Raw genomic sequence first — 23603 nt, forward strand, 5'->3', positions numbered from 1 at the left:
ATACACTGTTATCAACCTCCTGGCTCCAGTCTGTACCTGCTGCATTCCATTCCTCCCCCATCACAGTCCAGCACTGTGGACTTCCACTACCCACCACACTCAACACCCATCCCTCTGCAGTTTGGCTCTGCTGAAGTATAGTACCTGTTGCTTGGTTGGATATGATCCCTGGACATACACAAATCTGTAACCATCCCGGGACCCCTCCCCCTCCTGGGACCTTCCCTTCTCCCATCCCATGTTTTTTTTTGTTTGACTTCCTCCTTCAGTTGTTGTCTTTTAATAAAAGAATTGAGTTGGTTTGAAAGCAATCTTAATTCTATTAATTGAAAGCAAAAAGATCCCTGCAAAGCAACATACAATTCTGTTAAACCTACATGTTGCCTCGTTTGCACCAATCACCTCCTAGCATTAAAAGCACTGCACTCCCAAGCATAGCAACAAATATTAGTGGCTTTTAGCTTCAAATTGCTGCCTCAAGGCATCCCTGATCCTTATGGCGCCCATGCTGTGTCCCTCTAATAGCCCTGGTCTCTGGCTGTTCAAACTCAGCCTCCAGGTGCTGAGCCTCTGCGATCCAGCCCTGAGTGAAGCTTTCACCCTTCCCTTCACAAAATATTATGGAGCGTACAGCACGTGGCTATAAGCATAGGAATATTGTCATCAGCCAGGTCCAGCTTCCCATAGAGGCAGCGCCAGTGGACTTTTAAACGGCAAAAGCACACTCAACAGTCATTCTGCACTTGCTCAGCCTGTTGTTGAACCGTTCTTTGCTGTTGTCAAGTTGCCCCATGTATGGCTTCAGCCATGGCATTAAAGGGTAGGGGAGGTCTCCCAGGATCACAATGGGCATTTCAACTTCCCCTACAGTGATCTTCTGCTTGTCCCTGCTTGCAGCTTCCTGAACAGGCCAGTGTTCTGAAAGATGCGTGTAGGGTTATCAGATCTCCTGATTATATAGGGACAGTCCCGATATTTGGAGCTTTTTCTTATATAGGCTCCTATTACTCCCCATCCTCTGTCTCAATTTTTCACACTTGCTATCTGGTCACCCTAGATGAGTGTGTCATGCACCTTTCTGGACCAGCCTGCGTTAATGTCAGTGAAATGCCCACGGTAATCCACAAGTGCCTGGAGAACTACTGAGAAATACCCCTTGCAATTAATGTACTTGGTGGCTAGGTGGTCTGGTGCCAGAATTGGAATATGTGTGCAATATATCGCCCTTCCACAGTTAGGTGTAAGCAGAGTCAGAATGAGCTCCCCCCGACATCTGGTGGTGAGCTGTGGAAAAGGACTTCAGGGGCTGAGCAGTGGCTGCATTGTTTCCCTTTGTTAAAAGGCTTGCGAGACGGGAAGTATTGCCTCTTAGAGGCACCCACGGGGGTGGTATGTAGGGTGACCAGACAGCAAATGTGAAAAATCAGGAGGGGGTGGGGGGTAATAGAAGCCTATATAAGAAAAAGACCCAAAAATCAGGACTGTCCCTATAAAATTGGGACATCTGGTCACCCTAGTGGTATGTAATTGTCCCAGGTTGGGCTCGAGGGTGGGGTCTCGAGCCGGTTTTGCATTGTGTTAGGCCTGGTCCACACTACACAGTTAAATCGATTTAAACAGCGTTAAATCGATTTAACTCTGTACCCGTCCACACTACAAGGCACTTTAAATCAATTTTAAGGGATCTTAAAATTGATTTCTGTACTCCTCCCCAACGAGAGGAGTAACCCTAAAATCGATATTACTATATTGATTTAGGATTAGTGTGGACGGAAATCGAAATTATTGGTCTCATTCTTTTACTGGGATACCCAGAGTGCATCGCTCCGGAAATCGATGGTAGCCTAGGACCATGGACGCACACCACCGAATTAATGGGCCCTAGCCCTCGTCCAGACTAACCCGCGGCATCGGCGGGTTAAAATCGATTGCTCGGGGATCGATATATCACGTCTAGTCTGGACGCGGTGTATCGATCCCCGAGCGCGCTTACATCGATTCCGGAACTCCATCAATCCGAACGGAGTTCCGGAATCGACACGGAGAGCCGCGGACATCGATGCGGCGCCGTCCAGACTGGTGAGTACCTCGATTTTAGAAATTCGACTTCAGCTACGTTATTCTCGTAGCTGAAGTTGCGTATCTAAAATCGATTTTAATTCCTAGTCTGGACGTGGCCCTAGTGTGAATGCGTAAAATCGATTTTATAAAACCAGTTTTATAAAACCGATTTTAATAATTTCGATTTTATGCTGCAGTGTAGACGTGGCCTTATTGACACAGAAGCCCTAGATACTGAATCTGGCCCTTGTTGCTGCCAACTCTGATGGGCAGAAGGGTTACATAGGGAAGCCCATTTGTGCAAAGCCATCTGCAATGTCACACACGTTGCCCAGAGTCATGGTCTTTCGGAGCAGGATGTGATTAGTAGCCTTGCAGACTTCCATCAAAACAAGTCCAACAGTAGACTTTCCCACTCCAAACTGATTAGCGACCAATCGGTAGCAGTCTGGAGTAGCCAGCTTCCACAATGCAATGGTCACATGCTTCTCCAATGGCAGGGCAGCTCTCATTCTCGTGTCCTTGTGCCGGAGAGCTAGGGTGGGCTCATCACACAGTCCCATGAAAGTGGCTTTCCTCATCCGAAAGGTCTACAGCCACTGCCCGTGATCTCAGATTTGCATCATGATGTAATCCCACCACTCAGTGCTTGTTTCCCGAGCCCAAAAGCAGCATTCCACTGTGGTCAGCACCTCTATGAATGCCATAAGCAATCTCGTATTGTAGCTGTTACGCATGGTGAGATCAATGTTGCACTCCTCTTGCCTTCGTAGTTTAAGGAATAACTCCACTGCCACTTGTGATGTGTTGGTTAGAGCGAGCAGCATACTGGTCAACTGTTAGGGATCCATTCCTACAGCCCAGATATGCAGGGCACACAGTACACAAACCGTTGAAAGATGGCGCCAAATGTGGATGGAAGCACAGGGATTGCTAGGATGTAAAGAAATGCATCACAGAGCATTGGGACAGGACCCAGGATGCCCCTCAACCCCCTCCACCTTCCCACAACTCTTAGCAGCAGAAGAGAAAGAGGTGCTATGTGGGAGAGCTGCCCAGAGTGCACCACTCCGAATACTGCTACAAGTGCCGCAAGTGTGAACATGCTATTGCATAGGCAGCTGACAGTGTGAACACACAACATTGGTTTCCCTTCAGCGCTCTCTGAGTGGCGCTGTAACTGCCAGCACTGTAACTCTGCCAGTGTAGATATGCCCTAAGTGTCTGAGAATGGGTGTGAGAGCTCTAGTTTGGGAGATTCCTAAACTGTGTGCAAACAGATGTGGAGAGTGTCATGGAGTGTGGGGGAGTCAGGGCCCTGTACCCCCAATTCCTGCAATTCACTGTGACTCTCAGCCAGCCAGTAAAATGGAAGGTTTATTGGACGACAGGAACACAGTTGCAAACAGAACTTGTAGGTACAACCAGGACCCCTCAGTCAAGTCCTTCTGGGGGGCAGGGAGCTTAGACCCCAGCCCTAGGGCTTCCTCCATTTCCCCAGCCAGCTCTAAACTTAAACCCCCTCCAGCCGTCTCACCCTCCTCCCCCTGGTTTCTCCTCCCGCCTTTGTGCCATTTCCCAGGCAGAAGGTGTCACCAGGTCCCAACCCCACTCCTGGTCTCTCATGTTACATGCCCAGGTATCTTCCCTCAAGGAAAGTCTCCCATCCCCAATGCGGACAGTCCCAGTAAAACTCCCCAGCAACATTCCCAGGTCAATACTCCCCACTCCTTGCTGCGTCACACAGAGGCAAGAGGAATTTGTCTAGGACTGCCCTCCAGTGAATGGACATGTTAATTGCTCAGCACAGTGATAGTTATGGGACTCAGACACATTTATAGATGTTATTTGTGGTGACAAAGTTAAGCAGAGAAAAGGTAATAATTTTGATAGTTTGAGCAATATTGATGAATAAATGGGTCAGAAATGTGACAAGCTACAATCTGTGTAATCCAGATGACAATAATCCTGCCGCTTTGAAGAACAATAGGTCTATCAGTAAGGACATCAGTTGACGAAACTGTTTCTTCCCAGCAGCTCCCTACTTAAGAGATTTCTCTCTGGATCAGAGGGTTTAAATAGCACATGGCACTAGTGTCTTTGGATAAGTCATACAGGCATCAGCATTTCCATATCATAGAATCCCAGATGCTGAGCAGAGGTTTATGTTTGTCCCAATCACATTTCTAGCGGTTCTGAAGAGCAGTGGCTATGGGTGTAACAACTAAATGCTTACTACTCATCCAGAAACCTGAGCCTTTGGTAACTGCCCATTAACCTCCTCCCTTTACCTAAGCAGATTTGTAGCTGTAAATTACTGATGTCTATAGTTAATTCTAAAGGCACATTGTAAAGAATAAAAGCTGACTGAATAAGAAAAGTACATACCAGCAAAGGACTTTCAAATACAGCCCCAGGTTTTCTTGAGCATCCTGTCTCTTAGGGAAGGTTTATTTCATTCCAGCTACTTCATGCTGTTGGGCTGAAAAGCAGATCCAGGAGGCTTTTGGATCCGTGGCATTGCACTTCTCCATTCACGCAATGTGGGGCTTCTCACTCTGGCTGTTAGAAGGCAGGTCATGCTCCCCTGCTGTGCAATCCCATTATGGTCTGAGTGTTTCTCCATCCTTCTCGTTGGAATGCAGCCAACAGAGCATTAGAAGCATATATTATGGGGAATTGAGTGGCAAGCTCTAGCTTGTGAGGCACAAAGACACACGCACACACAAATAGGCATGCAAATACTCTACACACACAGCTGTAACACAGTTAATATCTTACTGGAATTGACATACAACTACACAGTGAGGTAGCAACTTATTGGAAGTGACAATTTTTTCTGCAGCTGTGCAGACTGCTAACAGAGAAGGAAGAAGTCCATGTGGCTCTTTGCAAAGGGCAGGGAGGAACATCTGTTGACCAGCCAATGAGAGAGTGGCACAACAGCTGGCAAGTTGTGGTATAGCAGCAGGAGCAGGATGTATCCTGAGAGACATTCATCCCTTCAACTCAGAGGATGTTCATGGATATAAATGCACCAGCTACAGATGCTGCAAAATAGTAATTGACATTCATCTGTTCCTTAGGTATTTCCATAATGCCCAGGTCCATAGTATATGCTTCCAGATCATGGTCCAGTGGAGAGGAAATCTCATCTCATTGTATGACTGGTTTCCTAGGGGGCTGTGACAAAACATATGCCTCTGTTCACACCCTACACACTATTGTAATAATTTTTGTACAAGACATCTTGTCTTGTAAGGCATCACTGAAAACTCATAATTTGCTGGTCAGTATCATCCTGGTAAAATATGTGTGGCAATGTTGTATGTGAAGTTATAAGATTTCCCTCTATGATGTTATCACGTTCCAAACCCCACAACCTTGCGCAGGCAAAAGTCGGCAGACAGGTCTATCCTAAAGAAAAGAATATGTGCTTGCCTTAATTTGGATTTAAGCAGTAAACAGAGTCATTAAGCAAGGATGGAAACAAAGAAAGCTCAAACGTGAGAAAAAGCCAGCAGGGAACATCTGTCCACATAGATTCTTTGTGTCCTAGTGCTCTGCTGGAAATGTTTTTCAAGAGGGAGACCAAAACTTGTTATAAAAAGGAAGGACAAGCTCCCCAAGGGACCTCTCTCTTTCTCTCCCTGCCAATCACATTCACTGCACTTGACGTGACAAAGGAAGCATTTGTTGGACTCGGGGGGGGGGGTGTCCTGACCTACAGGGTTTGGTCGGTAAAACTGCTGAAAGCATGTGGTGAGAAACTTTGCTTGAATCCAATATAGTTTATGTTAGGCATTAGTAAACATTTTATCTTTTATGTTTATTTTTCTTGTAACCACTTTGATAATATATATATATAATGATATATCATTGCTTCTACTTACTTAAAATCTCTCTTTGTAGATAATAAACCTGTTTTACTGTGTTCTTTATTCCAGCATGTTTAAATTGAAGTGTCTGAATAAGATAATGAGATAAGAAGATGGCATATTATTCCCTTTAAGGAATAATGGACCTAAAACATTTGTACTTTCTAGGAGAGGGCTGGGCGGTACAAGACATACATTGGTGAGGAAAATCCAGGGCTGGTGGTCTTTTGGGGTTACCCTGCAGTATAACCAAGACTGCTGAGAGCCAGAGTGTAACCAAAGTGTGGCTGGCAGAGAGCATCTAACGTCAAATCTGTATCAAACTGAGTGTCTCCATCTGATGTGTGAAACATGGGATGATGATAGGATAGGATTGGGGTTGATGTTCATGTCAACCTGCTTCATTGCAGAGACCCTTGCTGGGCTAATTAGATTCCTTCCTATGTTGGAACTGATGTCATCAGTGCCTATAGTTCTTGGATTTCCAGGACCAACCTAGATGGTGATTCTTTTGCTTTGCTTTAGATTTTCAGGGCTGCAGTAAAAATCACTGGATGTTCCCAGGTAGTTGATAGACTGCACAAACAAGCCTGGGCACACTTTAGATATGGTGTTTTGGATGGGACCGGAAGATGGAAGAAGGCATATTAATTACTCTTCTGCTGTTTCCTGTCCAGAACTAAGGGCTGCATAGGTGCATCATTTGGGATGATCTGAGAAATATTTTGCCATTTATATATATTCAAATGCCAGTTACTTATTCATATTAGCAACAGGGCAGTGGCTCTCAACCTTTCAGAAGTCTAATTTGTCTTGTGTACCCCCAAGTTTTACCTTACTTCAAAACTACTTTTTTACAAAAATCAGACATAAAGATACACACGTGTTGCAGCAAACTAGTACTGAGACATTGCTTACTTTCTCATTTTTACCATATAATTATAAAAAGTCAATTGGTACCTAAATATTGTACTTACATTTCAGTGTATAGTATATAGAGCAGTATAAACAAGTCATTGTATGAAATTTTAGTTTGTACTGACTTCACTAGTGCGTTTCATGCAAGCTGATGTAAAATCAGGCAATTATCTAGATGAGTTGATGTACCCACTGTTAGATCTGTGTACCCCGGCTGAGAAACACTGCAATGGGCTATGTGCGACTTGGAGCATGCCACAGAACTAGTCATTCTTTCATAACGAGCTAAACGCTGCTGCTGACGTCGCTCCGGGTTGGTTTGGGCTCTGCTCCGTGTCACACTCAGGAGGTGCAGGGCTGGCTGCCCCGGGCCACACTCGGGGGTGGGGGGGACACAGCACATGCCCGCTGCTGTCCCCCGAGGGGCCTGTGGGGAGCGCTCCTGCCTGTTCCTTGGGCCAGTCGGTGGGGCCCTGGTCTCCCCCAGGCTCAAGGGGGCGGACGAAGGTGGCTCTAGCCCGGCGCCCACCTCCCGGGGAGTTGTCCCTGACAGAGCGACCGGGCGTCCACCCCATCACTGGCCCCAGTTAGCAATAGGTCGGGAGCGCGCCTCCAAAACGTCGCGAGATTTCTCTGTGCCTGACCTCTCGCGAGCGGAGCGTGGTGTGTTGCCCTCTGACCCCCTGGTCGCTGCAGCGCATGCGCGCGAGCGGTCTGTGAGGGTGCGGGGGAGGCGCCATTTTGGGCCCGCGACAGCAGGAAGCGCCGGGGATTTGATTGTACGCGGCGCGGGGGTCGGAGCGGCAGGTCCCCGGTACCAAGCCCCGAGTCGGGGCCCTGCCCCGCCCCCTCCACCAGCAGCCTGAGAGCCCTGAGAGGGAGGCGGGGGCCGGAGGCCCGCGATGGAGGCGGAGTACTACGGCGGGGACCAGTCAGGTGCGGGGCGGGAGACACCGTTTTGGGGGGTGGCGGGTAGCGCTGGCGGCTGCCGGGCCCAGGGCAGCTCCTGCAAGGGAGAGATTCTCATCCCCTTTCCCCGGCAGCGCCGCCAGGCCCGTCCGACCTGACGCCTGGACTCCTGTCTTCGCACGGCCTGTCTGGGGGCCTAGCGCGGGGTCGCCTGGGCCAGGGAGAGGGGACGGCACGTCCTGGGAGTGCGCTCGTGGCTCTGGCCCCCTGACAGGCTGGCTGTTGATGGGGGGGCTCTCCTCGGGGCAGCGAGCTGGGTGACATCCTGGCTGCTGACAGGGTTGTCCTTGGTGGGCAACTAGGTGAAAACTTGGGTGCTGATTGGGGCTGTTTTGGCCAGGTGAAAGGCTGGAGGCCAACTGGGCTGTCTTTGGGAGGTGGTGCCTGGGGGCTGGGCGGCAACAGGTCTGTCTTGGGCTGAGCTGCGTGGGTGATAGGCAGAGTGATGACGGATTATTTAGTACTGTTGGGAAAAGGACAGGCTTGGTTTTGACCAGTATTGGTGAGACAAATTAAGCATGTAGTTGAGAGATGCTATCACAAGTCAAAGAGATTACCATGTCAAGTTCTCATTACTGTCACCTACCATTTTTAAATCAGGAGGAGTTATGGAAGCTCAGGATCTCTGAGAATCAGGTCATTAAGCTTTCCGTTCCCCACCCCACAAATAAAAGTTTTTTCTAAACAAAGTATCCCATTTGTTTATTACATGTAGATATTTCTGACCTAATAGAACCTCCACAACTGTCTTTAAAGATATCTTAGCCTCAAAATGGTGCCTGCATCACATTGGCTGGTGAATTATTGTAGATCGTCTAGATTATTGAGGATGTCATCTTCCACCAGGTTGACCCAGTTGAGCTAGCAAGAGGTTTTGCCTAAGCTAGGATTTAATGTTGACATAAGCACATTTTAACACATGCTAGGTACTAGGTTTTAACTTGACTAGTTTAGCTTGTCCACAATAGATTTTTAAGACTTATTAATTAGCACTATTGGCTAACATGCTTAACATCTCAAATCTTAGACTAGATGAAGCCTACGGGCTATAGCATGATCAGCTCAAATGATTTAAGGTCCTGGTTTGGTGAGCAAAAAAATGGTTTTCAAATGTCAGCTCGATCAGGTTATTTTCATACAGTTAAAATTTCTCTTGATTCTCATTAATAGCATACCTGCCATGGAAAAACGGGGGTGCTTCTAAAAGATGATAGCTAATATGTTTTAAAATCCTAAAGCAGTCAGGGCAAGTTGTAGTTCTAACATGTGTTAGCTGGTTGAGGTGAACCAATACTTGTTAAAACTACAGCTTGTCCTATCTGCGCTAGACTCTTAAAATATGTTAACTATAGCATTTTAAAAAAGACCCCCTTTTCCTAGTGTAGATCAGACCTAAGATGTAGGCCAACATGTTTGAAGTTTTGTTAGGTGACTGTGTTATCCTAGACTCTTCTCTAGGATACAGCACAACCAGCTGACTTGCTTTCAAATGTATTAGCCTGCATATTAATAAGTATTAAGGTGACTTTGAAATTGTGTTAAAGTAATTCGATTGTACTGATACGATGGAAGAAAGCACTCTTTTTGGCTGTTAAGACAGCCATGGGCTGAGGGCTTGACTACATGCCACTTTTGTGCAGTTCTTGTATGGTACAACTCTCTAGTGTGGCTGCAGCTACTGGTGTATATAGTATAACTGTGGTTCTTAACCTGTTTACCTTTGTGGGGTATATATGCATATGCATACTGTAGTTCTCAGCCTATTTACCATTGTGGGCTGCATATGCAGCTCTCTGTGTTATATGTAGGCCGCATCCACACAATATGTATACTATCTGGATGGCCCTGAGGATGTCATATGGGCTGATTGGGCCCTGATCATGGGAGTTTTACCATTTTAACTACATCTGTTTCTTAACAGAAGTTGTTATAGGGCTTGGCTACACTCACACTTTACAGCGCTGCAACTTGGGTGTGAAAAAACACCCCCCTGAGCGCTGCAAGATACAGCGCTGTAAAGCATCAGTGTAATCAGGGCAGCAGCGCTGGGAGCGCGGCTCCCAGCGCTGCACGCTACACCCGTAAGGGATGTGGTTTACATGCAGCGCTGGGAGAGCTCTCTCCCAGCGCTGCCGCTCTGACTACATTCACACTTCAAAGCGCTGCCGCGGCAGCGCTTTGAAATTCTAAATGTAGCCATACCCATAGTAGTACAAAAAGTATGCAGACAAGCCCTAAAGCATGCAGGTAATTAACATCATTAGATCTGTGACAGGTCTACTTAAGTGTGATTGAATATGAAGTGATTGATTTTATGATACACATAGTATATTTGATGATCATACGAACCTGTTGGTTACACTGATATACTGTAAAAGTTTCTGTGGCCTGTGTCTCTGAGAGTAGTGAGGATCACAGTGGCAAATTTGCCTCTACCTCAGATTTTCTTGATAAATTTTGTTCTGGAGATAATCTAAAGTGATTCATTTTAAGAATGTAGATGATGGGAATCGCAACCTATAAAGGAACTGTTATAAAAGCAGCAAACTTTTTATTCTTTTGTCGTTTAACTGGTAGCGTACTGTGGCGTCTGGTTTTATGCTCTGAAATCCACTACTTGCTGATGTCTTTTTCTGTCTTTTAACTGTGTCTATTGTTTTAATACTGGAACTGGAAGTTTTGGTTGTGAGTCATGCCTGTTGGTTCTCTGATTTGCAGAAATGTCAAAATGTTCATGTTATACAGATATTGAAAGATGTTATTGAATCTTACTTTTTTTTTTTTTTTTTTAATTTGGTGTAGATGATGGTGGAGCCACCCCAGTACAAGATGAGCGAGATTCAGGGTCTGACGTTGAAGATGATGTAAATGATCAGCATTCTGGATCAGATAATGAAAGCTTAGGGCATCATTCAGAGGTACCAGTGAAATATTTTTATTTGATCAAACCAAATATGTCTTTCTGTAGCCTGAGTTTAAATGAGAGAGGGCCTTACTCTTAATGGAGATAAATTTTATATTGGGTTCCTTAAACCAGACCCTTAGAGTAGTCTTCCAAAATTTACTTGCCTAGAGAGCCAGAGGATGTAATTTTTTGGCAAGTGAGTAGGATAATAGTTTTCTTATCATGATAAAATAACAGATTCTGTGCTTTAGCTAGTAAAGTTTACTCCTGAGGGAATTATGCGCCAAAAAAAAAAAATCTGCACACAATATTTAAACAGTCTTCATGTTTTATTTGTCAAATAAATGTGGAGGCTCCAACATGGCAGTGGGGAGCTCAGGTCACTGGCTGCACAGAGGTGGGAGATCACCTTGCAGCCTTCCCCTCCCCAGGATACGGACTTGGCAGTGAGGCTGCATCCAACCCTGCCACAGCACAAAGGCCGGACCTACCCCATAAACACCCGGGGGCCATGCCCCTCCATGCTAGGTGCCCCAAGATAGTAAGCGAGAGGGACAGTCTTACACGCACACCCAGCTCTGGCCCGTGTTCAAGGTGTGAGGCAAGCAGGCTTATCCCAGCAGGCTCCAAGTGTGGAGGTGCTTAGTGTGCGGGGATCCAGGTATGGAGCTAGAGAGTTCTTTGTGGGGCAGTATGGGTGCAGGCAACTCGGTAGGTGGTCTGGATGCATGGGGGTTTGGTGGGGGGTTCTGGGTGCAGGTAAAATGGGACTCTGTGGGAGATTCAGGTGAAGGTGGCTGGGTGCCAACAAGGTGGTCTAGATGTGGAGGAATGCATGGGGGTCCCGGTGCTGGGGGAGTGGGGTTTGTGGGGTGGAGGTCTAGGTGCAGGAGCCTTGTTGGGGTGATACAGGTGCAGGGTGGAGGTTGGAGGGGGCTCAGCAAGAGGTGGCCTGGGTGTAGAGGTGGGGGTCCAGATGCAGGGAGGGTGGGGCTTGGTGGGGGAGTTCTGGATACGGGCAGCTGAGGCTCAGTGGGGGGTGGGAGGGGTTCTGGATGCACTGGGGGGTGGATGAGGGAGCAGCTCCCCATATAGTGACCCCTTCTCCTTCGGCTGAGGAGGAATGTGAGCAGGAAGCGAGGGGAAGGGGTGCAGAGCTTCCTGCAGCCGGAAAGGTTTCTGGGGGTAGTTATGACCCTGCCCTGGCTATTCCTTGCAGGGGAAGAGAGAGTCTTTTCCTCTTCCAGCCCAGCCGGGACTAGCAGTTGAACCTGGTACAGGGTAGAGCATCTCCAGTGCGAGTCCGTTCTCTATCCTCCTTCTCCCCCTCACCCAGCAGTGATTTACGTTTCCACTGGCTGCTCCAGGTGCCCAAAATGTGCCTGTGCTGCTTGTAAGAGACTTGTAACCACTCTTTTAGCTTCTTTATCATTTTCTGAAGGGAAGAAAAGAAATCTATGGGGGACATAAATTTTTCACGTGTGCAGTAGCGCAGATTTCCCCTCGGAGTAAAAGTTTCATGATAGTTTTGCAGGGATGCTTTAGAAATAGCCTTACAGATATTGCAACAAATTAACATAGCTGCAATAATTTCCAATATATTTGAAATGATAAATGCTGTTTTTCAGGGATTTGTAGCTCAGCATAAAATTCTGCATATTTATGCTGAAGTTTTTCAGTACAGGAGTACATTTTCTTGGGGAAAAAAAAATCCCAGAACAAACATATCAACCCTCCTGATCAATTAAGTTACAGAAAGGGTGTGGGGAAAATACATCTTCACTATTTTGGGTGTGTGGTGATGTTTTTCTATGTCAACAAGCTCATCTCTGTGAAAGAGTACAGGTGCCTCTCTTGCAGTTCATGGTATGGATGGCTCCTCATGTGGTCTGGAATCGATATTAGGAAAGGGAATAGAGTCGGGCTGGCCCAGGAGTGGGATAGGGTAGACTCAATGTACTGTGACTGGAGTTTGGGAGTGGGATGTGGAGAGGGAAGCACTGCCAGAACTGTTGCAGGAATACAGCACTTTCATGCACTTCCCATGGGATCTACCAGATTAAAAAGCAAGTTTTCCATGGGCTGTAGAGGATTTCCCTACCCCTTCACCTCTCCCCTCCACCTGACAGGACATTTATGAAGGAATCTCAATAAGGATTTCTTTGCAAAGTTTTCTCACCTTCCTATTACTTCCTTCATGAGATGGTATAATCTGGGCCTATGAAATTCTTTTCCTAGTCAGTGATGTGGCAAAGGCCTATTCACACTTATAATGAAATACCTTAATTACAATTTGGATATATGCTTGTATACAATAACTTCCTTGTGTAAGTTGGTTCTGTGTTCCAGGTTGACCCTAGGTGATGTGGATGTCTCTGGATGTGTATTATGTGTTACAAACTGTTTAAATACTTAATGTGATACACTGTAACATTTCAGTCTTATATAGCTTAGTGTGCAGGCCTATTTTGTTCTCGCAGAAGAGCTTTTCATTTACTATATTTTATTCAAATCCCAAATGTTGGAAAGAGAAAATAGAACAAAGTATTTTTTATTAACAACATGGAAATATATATTTTTTTAATTTACTAAAGTTCACATTTTAAATTTAGAATGCCCTGTATGGGGAAAAAAAAGTCAGTGCTTGCAGTAGAAGAAGCTAGATCAGAAATGGTCAGTGGAGGTGATCAGGGATGTCTTCTGTGGTAGTGGGGAAGCTTGAGGGGTGCGCCTTGTGTAGGAGTAATTTTCTTAGCATAAGTGAGATGATAGGGTCTCAGAGGAATGGCTTCAGTAGGTGCAGGATGGAGATCAGGTTGTATTTTAGGGAATTAATAGTTTCAGACTGTGCCAGGAATTGCAAAACAAAAGAATTGCCAGTCTGATCAGGGAAGGTAACGTTGGAGGCTTGGGGCCATTAGCATTTCATCTGATGTATGAGGGTTGTATGTATACTGATGTATGTATACTCTTGTATAGTCTTGTGGGGCATTAGTGTTACATACTATGTTTATGGTCATTTGAGATCTGGTTTAAATACACAAGCAATTGCTTTCAGACTTCCTTTACATTGACAGATACTTTTTTCATATATGAGAATACTAACATTAGGGAGCTATCATCACTCTTAAGTGACCTTGTTGTACATGCGCATGGCAGTATGTAAGGGATATGTAGTATGTAAGGCAGTGTTCTCCAACCTTTTTACGCCCAAGATCACTTTTGGAATCTAAGGGAAACCCAGGATCTACCCCGCCCCTACCTCCGAGTCACCACCCCTTCCCCAAAGCTCCATCCATTTCCCCACCCCCCCCCATCGCTCACTCTCCCCCACCCTCATTCACCTTCACCGGGCTGGGGCGGGGGGTGCGGGCTCTGGGCTGGGGCCAAGGGGTTCGCAATGTGGGAGGGGGCTCTGGGCTGAGCCTGAGGTATGGCGTTGGGGTGCAGAAGGGGATGCAGGGTGCGGGCTCTGGGAGGGAATTTGCATGCAGGAGGGAGCTCTGGGCCAGGGCAGAATGTTGGAGTGCAGGAGGGGGTTTAGGGTGCTGGCTCTGGAAGGGGAGTCAGGATGGGGTTCAGGGTGCAGGAGGGAGCTCGGGGTGCAGGATAGGGTATGAGATGGTGGCTCTGGGATGGAGCTCAGGGATGGGGGTTAGGGTGCGGCTTCCCATGGGGCAGCACTTACCTCTGGCAGCTCCCAGTCAATGGTGGGTGCAGCAAAACTAAGGCAGGCTCCCTGCCTACCTCAGCTCCAGGCCGCTCCCGAAAGGGGCGGGCGTGTGACTCCATGCGCTGCCCCTCTCTGCAAGCACCACCCCTGTGGCTCTCCCAGCCAATGGGAGCTGTGGGGTGGTGCTTGCAGGCAGGAATAGTGCACAGAGGGAGACGCCTGCCCTCCTGGGGCCACAGGGCTGCGCTGGCCGTTTCTGGGAGCAGCATGGGGCCGGGGTAGGCAGGGAGTCTTCCTCAGCAGTAGTCACATCGTGCTGCCAGAGATCATGATCGACAGGGAGATCCTCTAGGATCGACCTGTCGATAACGATCGACCGATTTGTGACACTGATGTAAGGGGTAGGTACGCTCTGCCTTGCTTGGAGACTCCCCTGTATTTGAAAATGGATAAAATAATCAGTCCAGTTAATTTCAAACAAGACTCCTAACACTAGATTTTAAAGATATTTGAGTAATCTTAAAAACGACAATTTATTTTAAAAAGTGTTAATTTTGCGTGCCAAGTCTTAAGGTACAGTAATTTCCAGATTTCCTACAAGTCAAGATTAGAGATGTAGTTCAAATTATAACACACTAGAATCACCCCCCAAAAGGAATGACTTTCAGTGTTTCACCATATTCTCCTTTCTGAATTTGTTTTCTTATGTCCTCTTATTTTCTTCATCCATAGGAAAATGTGGGAAGAATGAAATTCAAGGGTAATAAAACCTTTGAGAAAGCCTAATCAGATAAGTCTTTTTACTTACTATGTCGTCTCTAAATTAGAATTCAATTAGATTTTTTTTAAAACTAACTTTTAAAACTTTTTTAAATTTTCAAATTTCTTTTCCAGGTTCTTAACTTAAAGAAAGAGGGCTCTTGAGGATTTATTTATGTAGGTCTTAGGATTGTGGGTCTCAGGTATGTCGGGGGGTGAGGGTGGGGTTGTTTCTACAATTCTTTCCTGGCTTTCCTTCCCCCATCCCACTTTATCTATAAATGTTTTCTTTGATGTCCTTATCAGTTTTGTTTTAGCTAAATAGAATTAGATAACGCACAGTTTTAGTACAGTAATGCATATTAAATCAAATTTACAGTGTTGGTGTGATTTAGGGGCCAGATTCTGTGACCAGGCCCATCTGGAGCCTTATTGACTACAATGGGGCCCTGTGGGTATAAGGATCCATCCCTGCATATTCAGTTGCAGAATTGGGGTTCTGGGATTTTATGGAAAACATTTTCTTATTTACCTTGGATTTTTAAATCAAAATTAATTGCCAGATCACTATTTGATGATTATATAAACTTTGATGTAATAATTCATGGGATCATCCTGGGTGGCTAACTTTTTAACTTTATGCATTGATCCAATAACCTATTTACTAATCTGTTAATGTTTTACATAGAGAATTAAAACCATAAATTTGATTTTAATATATTTGTTACATTGTACTGTACTAAAGTCTGCTGTTGAATTCTTTCAGTTAAAAAAAGATAATTAAGGACATCTCAAGTAAAAAGTTCATAGATAAAGAGAAGGAAGAAATGAAAGCAAAGGAATTAGAGCAAAAAATAGGGAGGGGGACAGCTATCTGAGACCTATTATCATTGACATTGTCTGATCTTTTCTTTGAACTAAGTATTTGGAAAAGAAAAATAGAAAACTTCTGATATTAAATGCATATGTGTTGCATAATTTCTGCTGAACAAATTTTTAGAGACGAACTAGTAAAATAACTGACTGTCTCATAAGGCTTAGATACCAAGCTTCTTCCTTGCTTCATTTTCTAGTTCATCATATTTAGTAATTTAACTAAAATAATATCTCTGCAAAGTCACATTCTTAATGTTACACACATAAACTATGTACTCCAAGACAGACTTTCATAAACTGTATTATTCATAAACACTTTTCAGCTGATATAGTTACCTGTGTATTTTCTATTGTATTCTCTGAAACAAGTCTTTAGAGTGCTTGTTATTTATTTGTAGTAAGATAGGGCCTAGAGGCCTTAATCAGGATTGAGTGAGGCTCTATGTTGCTGAGCACTCAGCAAACAAAATTAAAGACAATTCCTGCACCAAACATCATACAGGCTAAATAGGATGTTAGCTCCTCTTCATTCTCAGGGCTGACTTGACGCTTACTGTCAGTCTGTCATAGGCTTAGAGAGATAAGTTGTTTCCATAGGATGCGACATATATTAATGCTGCTGGAATTGCTATGATTTGCTATAGCAGTGTGATTTCTAAGATACGCTATTAATATGTCTACGTGATTGTCCTGCTTTGATTTCTTACCAACTAATATGAATACCAAGTTACCAAGATCTTTCTAGTGTATTCCAAAAGACAAACCAATAGCCTGCAGTCAACGCTATTGACCTGGGGATCGAATTGTTTTACTTTCTCATTACATATCCCCCAAAGAGTTTCCAGCCCTGGCAGGTTGTAAGATAAAGGACTTAAACATTAATGTTTGTACCTCTGCTTCTCTTCCCCTTCCCAGCAAAATCTCATGGTACTGCTGGCATCATGAACAGTTCCTGGTTTCATGATGTACAGTTCAATGAAATTAAATTAAAAAAAAATAACTTGAGGAGAGTGAGTGGGAAGTACAAGGCTCTTCTACCAGAAGGTGACCAGAAGTTCCTCTAATCCTCCCCACCTACAGCGCTGACCAGCATTCACTCTCTAGATTCCATCCTGACATTCTTGATTACAGCGCTGACTGCCACAGGCATTCTTGACCTTTCTCTTCCTCAGCAGCAGCTTTCTTCTTGATTGTAGCTCTCTTCAGTAATGTGTTGAGAGAAAGCACGTCAAATGCAGCAATAATCTGTAGATGTACTTGACATGTTCCTAGTACATTACTTAGGAGATACCTTGCAATGGAGGGGAAGAGAATCAATGTTACAATTAGCTAGTTCCCGAGGTAACCTGCAGTGACTTGTGGGAGATGGTTAGTACTATGGTCAAGCAGAACTACTGGCCCTATGCTGCTGGAGGACTTTTTCAACCTTTATAATTTTTTGTTTACTTTTTTTCTTAAAATATATTCTCTAATTGTGGCACTGTAGTTTCTTATAAACATAGAAAATGGAAACTACTTAAACTACTAACATTATCATCATGAGATTCAAATGGCCTCCAATGTTACAGGGAGAGAGAACCAAACGAGAAAATGTTAACTTGCTTTTGTGGTGCTGCTGAGAGATTTTACACAAGTAACATTTTGAAGATAAATTTGGTCACATGAATGCTTTAATATCATGTAGTTCTGATACTATCTTGCTGCTTCCTTGTGTCTACAGTAGTGATGGAATTTAGCAGGTAATATCTTTGGACTGCTAGTTAGAGATGAATGCATCATGTGAAATCTGGCATCTAAGACTGAATAGTAAACAGCATTGCTTTTTTAGCTATCATGATTCTGGAGACAGCGGTTGCTAAAATCATGATCAAATTTCAAGTGTATGTACATGAGAGAATTTTAAGTAAAACTGGAAATTAACAGTGCTCTTCAGTTTAGCTCTAGTGTGAATGCATCTGAAATATTGTATGCCATTCTCAATTGTAGGGAAAAATGTATGTAGAAGAAATAGGTGAATAAGGAATGCAGCTTTCCAAGAGAGTTAAACTTACGGCCAAGTGAAGACATGGGGGGAGATATGTCTATAAATGAGTTCATGGTAAATAAACGAAAGAAGTTAGTAATTTTGCAAAGATGGTAGAGCATGGAGTCTAAAGCTAAGGAAGAAAAAGTTTAGACTAGGCAAGAGAAAAAACTTAGTGAGAAGTGGAGATGTCCCACTTGAATCAGTGCTGTAGAAAGAACAACTGAGTTATTTCACTGTGCTATATTTTCTGTTTGGGAGGAAGACAGGCTTATTCTGACATTGGAAGTTTGCTACGCTGAACTATTGAATTGGATAGTATCTAGGGGATGGAAGTCTGAAAAGTTTCTCTGAACTAATGAAAAGAACAGGAATACTTGTGGCACCTTAGAGACTAACATTTATTTCAGCATGCTGAAATAAATTTGTTAGTCTCTAAGGTGCTACATGTACTCCTGTTCTTTTTGCGGAGACAGACTAACACGGCTGCTACTCTGAAATCTAAAGTAATGGATGATGATGGTGTTTGTTTTTTAAACAGGAAAATTTAATATTCAGTTTTTATCCTGGTGGGAGAATGGCTTATATAAACTTCCTTTTTCCATCCAGGATAAATTAAAATGTTAGATCTTGTTACCAGCATTCATATTCAAAAGTGTTTTTTAAAGATTGAGCTTGTGACATTTTTCATTTATTTGTGACATACAAAAGACCTGGTAGGATTGGTTTAAAAATGGCTTGTTTTACTTCTTAAGTTAAGTATCAGTAGTGTCAGCTTTGATCTTCTTTGTTTTTTGCTAAGTGATCTTCTGGGTATCTCTGGAGACATATTGTTAGCTCACTGCTTCATTGAAAGGGCAGAGGTGTGGAATCTTTTAAAAAAGATGTCCTTTCACAAAAACGTTCATTAGCCATTGAACATATGTTAATAAAAATAAACAGAAACCACTGTTAAGTTTGATTAAAAATCTCTTCTTCTCTGTTGTTAAGCTTTCACCCTCTTGATATCAATAGATGATCAATGCATCGGCCGTTGATTTAGCATGTCTAGACGTGCTAAATCGACCGGCAGTTGCTCTCCCGTTGACTCCTGTATGCCACGTGAATGAGAAGCGCAAGGGGAGTCAATGGGAGAGCATCTCCAGCTGACATTGCGTAGTGTGGATCTCGCGGTAAATCTAAGTACGTCGACTTCAGCTACGTTATTCACGTAGCTGAAGTGGCATGACTTAGATCGATCTCCCCCTGTAGTGTAGACAAGGCCTAAAGAACAAGGCACAAACCCATTTTTTCCCCCTTTGCAATATGTTGTAATATAAAGAATAACAGTAGCTGTACATGTTGTTTTAGGTATGGAATATATTCCATACAAACAACACAATCCCTTCTTTGGGAGTTTACAATCTTAAGACCAAGATTTTCAAAAGTAATTAGTGATTTTTGGATGGCTCAGTGTTTGGGAGCCCAAACTGAAACACCTTACGAGCCTAATTTTCTGAAAGTGCTGTGTGTGCATCCTCTGACAATCAGGCCCCTTAAGGTGTCTCAGGCTTGGTATTCAAAGTCACTATTTTCGTAAATCTTGGCCTAAACAGATGATTGGACAGTAAAGTAGACAGAATTCTCATGGGGATCGTCTTTTAATGTTTTCATCACTTTGAATAATTTGATGATGGAGCGCTGTGATATAATAGTCTGTTTATTTCTGTGTTTAAAATATTTTCAGATTGCCACACTTAAGCAAATGGAAAGTTATTCTATGTGTTACTGTGCTGCTTAACTTAGTTTGTTTGGGATTGTTTTTCTTTTCCAGAATGAACAAAGTGATGGAGAAGATGGTGGCCAAACTAGAGGCCATCACATGACAGACTCTGAAAATGAAGACACCCCAAGGCAAAAAGATAGTGATTCTGAAAATGAGGACCCTCCGAATCACAATGCCAGTGATTCAGAAAATGAAGGGGCTCATGGGGACAAAGACAGTGATTCTGATATTGAGGACCATCCAATTCATCATATAAGTGACTCTGAAAATGAGGATGCCTTAAATCACCATGCAAGTGACTCGGAAAATGAAGAACCTCAAAAAGTTCCCAATAGCGATTCTGAAAATGAGGATCACCGTAAGAATCTGCATAGTGAGTCGGAAAATGAGGAACATCAAAAGGGTCATGCTAGTGACTCTGAAAATGAGGAACCCACAAAACATGTAGCTAGTGACTCTGAAAATGAGGAGCCTTTAAAACATGCAGCTAGTGACTCTGAAAATGAGGATCTCTCGAAACATGCAGCCAGTGATTCTGAAAATGAGGAGCCCCCAAAACAGGCAGCCAGCGATTCTGAAAATGAGGTGCCCCCGAAACAGGTAGCCAGCGATTCCGAAAATGAGGAGCCCCTGAAACATGCAGCCAGTGACTCTGAAAATGAGGAGCCCCAAAAAGTTCATGCTAGTGATTCTGAGAACGAAGAACCTCAGAAACATCCTGCAAGTGACTCTGAGATCGAAGATGTTCCCAGACGCAAACAAAAAATAGAGTCTGATGACAGTGATGGAGGGAATGGGAAAGAGGCAATGCAGAATGACTCTCGGCATTCAGATAGCGAGCAGGCAGGAGAAGGATTTCATGTGTCTGACAGTGAGGAGGAAGGTCCTAAGAGACGGAAAATAACAGACAGCGATGAAGACGAGGAGAGAGATGAGGACAAGGCAGTCAAGAGGAAAGCAGCAGTCTTTTCTGACAGCGAGGATGATGAGAAAACACGTAAGGAAATACTAACTATTCGAGAAACAGTTGTGTAATGGATAACTAGCTCTTTCTCCAAGGACAGATTTCGGTTTAAATAATAATTTAAACTAATAACTGATAAGTTGTGGCTACATATCTTGGAGAAGGAAGGTATACACTAAATGCTTCCAAACCGTTGCTGGAAAAGTTCATTCTATCAGATTTTCTTTTCCTACCTCTTTATTAACTATACTTCATTGTTTGAGATCCCCAGTTAAAAGAGAAGTTCAGCCTACTATTGTTGTTAACAGTGTGAAATTACTCAGATGTCTTTTGAATATTTATTCTCAGTGTCCATTTTTCCCATAGGAATTCGATGTAGCTAACTTCCTGGGGTTGATAGTGCCCTGTCTTCAGATTGTTTTCTCTGGAAACCCTGTTTTATATAGGAGCAGTTGTTAAGTGCCAGCAACTCTTTTTCTTGATATATGTAGCCAGCTAATCTATGAACCACTAAGCAGTATCCCAGCTGATATGTTTTCATACACTTTCTTCAAGAATCATTCTGCCCTGAAAAGTGGCTTTGGAAAAACAGCACCTTCTTACCAAAACAGTCTGCTCCCTATATGTGTTTAGAATTGTATTTAATTATTGCCTAAAACAAGTTTTTACTGCTATCTATTTGGGAGTGACAGTGAATCAGGGAATGAACAAGAGTAAGAACTTCTGTAAATGTGAGTTCCCATATGGTAGTGAATAGTGAGGTTTACCTCAAATGAAAAGAGGTGAGTCCCAATAGCAGTATGAATGTCTGCAGTATGAACTTCAGTTCTTAAATATTTTTCAGATATTCCTACAGTTGCATTAGTAAATGCCTGGCAAACTAACTTATATTACCCCCTGCAGAGTTGTTACAGCTATAGGAGAATGAGGTAGATTCCATAATGGCTTGTGCTTCAACAGGAGAACTGTTCATTAAGTTCCTGTTACAGAATTTTTATTGTTGGTGTTACTCGAGTGAGAGAGAATCCAACTTGACTTCTAGACTCCAAACTGAGTGTTTAAGACTTGCAAAAGAAATTTTTTTCCTTGAAAATTAAGTAGCTTTCACATAGGATTAAATGAGAGACCATAAACATGAAACTCCACACCGTAGTTTTTAGATAACTGCACTCAAAAGGATCGTTTGCTAAAAATTGTACTGTTCTCTTAATTTTTTATTTCTAATTTACAAGTAACATAAGTTTATTAGAGATTAGAGAAAAGTTTTTTTGCAATATGTTCACCTCATGCATTTGACAGCACTTTGAATAAAGTCTCTTTCACTGTTATCCTTGTATAGACAGTTTCTCCTCTTTTTCACACAACGGGAGAGAGAAACAAAATTTTGAAAACAGGAAAATGATGGTAAAACTACAAAAATTGTCAGTGGGGCTCTAGGTTAAGTGTAGCATCTAAAATCACTTTATTTATTGAATTGGCTAGATTTCAAGATGACAGTCTCCCTTTAGAGAAGACATGCAGGAGTGTATAAATAATTTTTAGTGAAAGTTATGTTTTAAAAATTAGTATCAGTGGTGACATGGTTAGGAATGCCACTGTGTCTGCACAAAAAACCTCAGTTGAGAGATTGCTGTCAAAAAAGAATTGAGCAGTTTCCATTTCTCTCCTTTGTCTTGTAGTTATTCTTGCCACAGTGTAGCTAGTTGGGAGGACCACTTGTAATTGAGACAACTTTGTCACTATGTGTCCTGTAATATGTTCCTGTGTGTTAGAAGCTGCAAAGAAAGGGCGCGTCGTCTCAGATGTGGAAGAATCTGATAGCGATGCATCAGAGAAATCTGACAAAAGAAAAAAGAATGCTGTAGCTTCAGATAGTGAGGAAGAGGAGGAGAGCAAGGATAGTGCGGGAAAGAAAAAAGAAGAGAAGGATCTTTTTGGGAGTGACAGTGAATCAGGAAATGAACAAGAGTAAGTACATTTCTTTCTAAATGTGAATTCTTATAGGGTAATGTACAGTGAGGTTTGCCTCCAATGAAAAGGGATGAGTCCCAATAACAGTATGAATGTCCACAGGAAAATCATGTTAGTTCTTTGTATGTTTCAGATATTTCCACAATTACATTAGTAATTGCCCAGTAAACATTGTTCTAGTCATTGTCATATTATTGTTGGGTTATCTGTTAGACGTGGAGAATATAAGTATATTACTATTACTTTTGCAGGAACCTGATCGCAGATATATTTGGTGAGTCTGGTGATGAAGAGGAGGAGGAATTTACAGTAAGTATGTAAACCCCTGGACAATGGATCTGGTTCAGTTTAGTTATTATTAACTTGTATTTTAGGAGCCCCAGTCATGGACCAGACCCCATTGTGCTATGTGCTGCATAAATAGAATAAAAAGACAGTCCTTGCCTAAAGGAGTTTACAATCTTAAGTATAAGTCAAGAGTCATCAAGTGGATACAGATAGACCAATGTGGGAGCACAAGGAAACAATGAGACAGCATTGGCTAGCATGATAGCTAACCATTGTTTTAGAAGCTTGTCTGTATGTAGTGTTAATCCAGAACAGTTGTTCCACTTTAAATTCACACTTTACCTTGTTCCAGAATAACTTTCATGTGTAGACAAGCCCTGAGTCTGTGTCAGATTCATTGAGGCAGTTCATGAATTAGATGGTCTTGTCCTGCTGCTTGGAGAGTACTGTCTGTGTAAGAATCCTTGTTGTAGATGAGAAAAGTGTTGGCCTGGGTTTAGAGAATAGCATGAAGAAGAGAATAGTAAAAAGATAGTGCATGTATTGTGTAAAT

At 43.3% G+C, this 23603-nt stretch overlaps 1 protein-coding gene across 2 annotated transcripts in view; it reads left to right on the top strand.

The window, feature by feature from the left end:
• Window positions 1–7566: 7566 nt before the first annotated feature.
• IWS1 (interacts with SUPT6H, CTD assembly factor 1) overlaps window positions 7567–23603 on the top strand; it is a 28354-nt gene continuing 12317 nt past the window's right edge. Inside the window, exons 1-5 of one of the 2 annotated variants that reach the window (XM_030574782.1) lie at window positions 7567–7793; window positions 10629–10744; window positions 19876–20824; window positions 22564–22759; window positions 23014–23071. In XM_030574782.1, coding sequence (XP_030430642.1) covers window positions 7760–7793; window positions 10629–10744; window positions 19876–20824; window positions 22564–22759; window positions 23014–23071 — 1353 coding nt within the window. In that variant the 5' untranslated portion in view covers window positions 7567–7759. The remainder of the gene's footprint in view (window positions 7794–10628; window positions 10745–19875; window positions 20825–22563; window positions 22760–23013; window positions 23072–23603) is intronic. The other variant, XM_030574781.1, reaches the window with a different exon arrangement.

Source organism: Gopherus evgoodei, chromosome 9, assembly GCF_007399415.2.
Source record: "Gopherus evgoodei ecotype Sinaloan lineage chromosome 9, rGopEvg1_v1.p, whole genome shotgun sequence".
Taxonomy (NCBI): domain Eukaryota; kingdom Metazoa; phylum Chordata; order Testudines; family Testudinidae; genus Gopherus; species Gopherus evgoodei.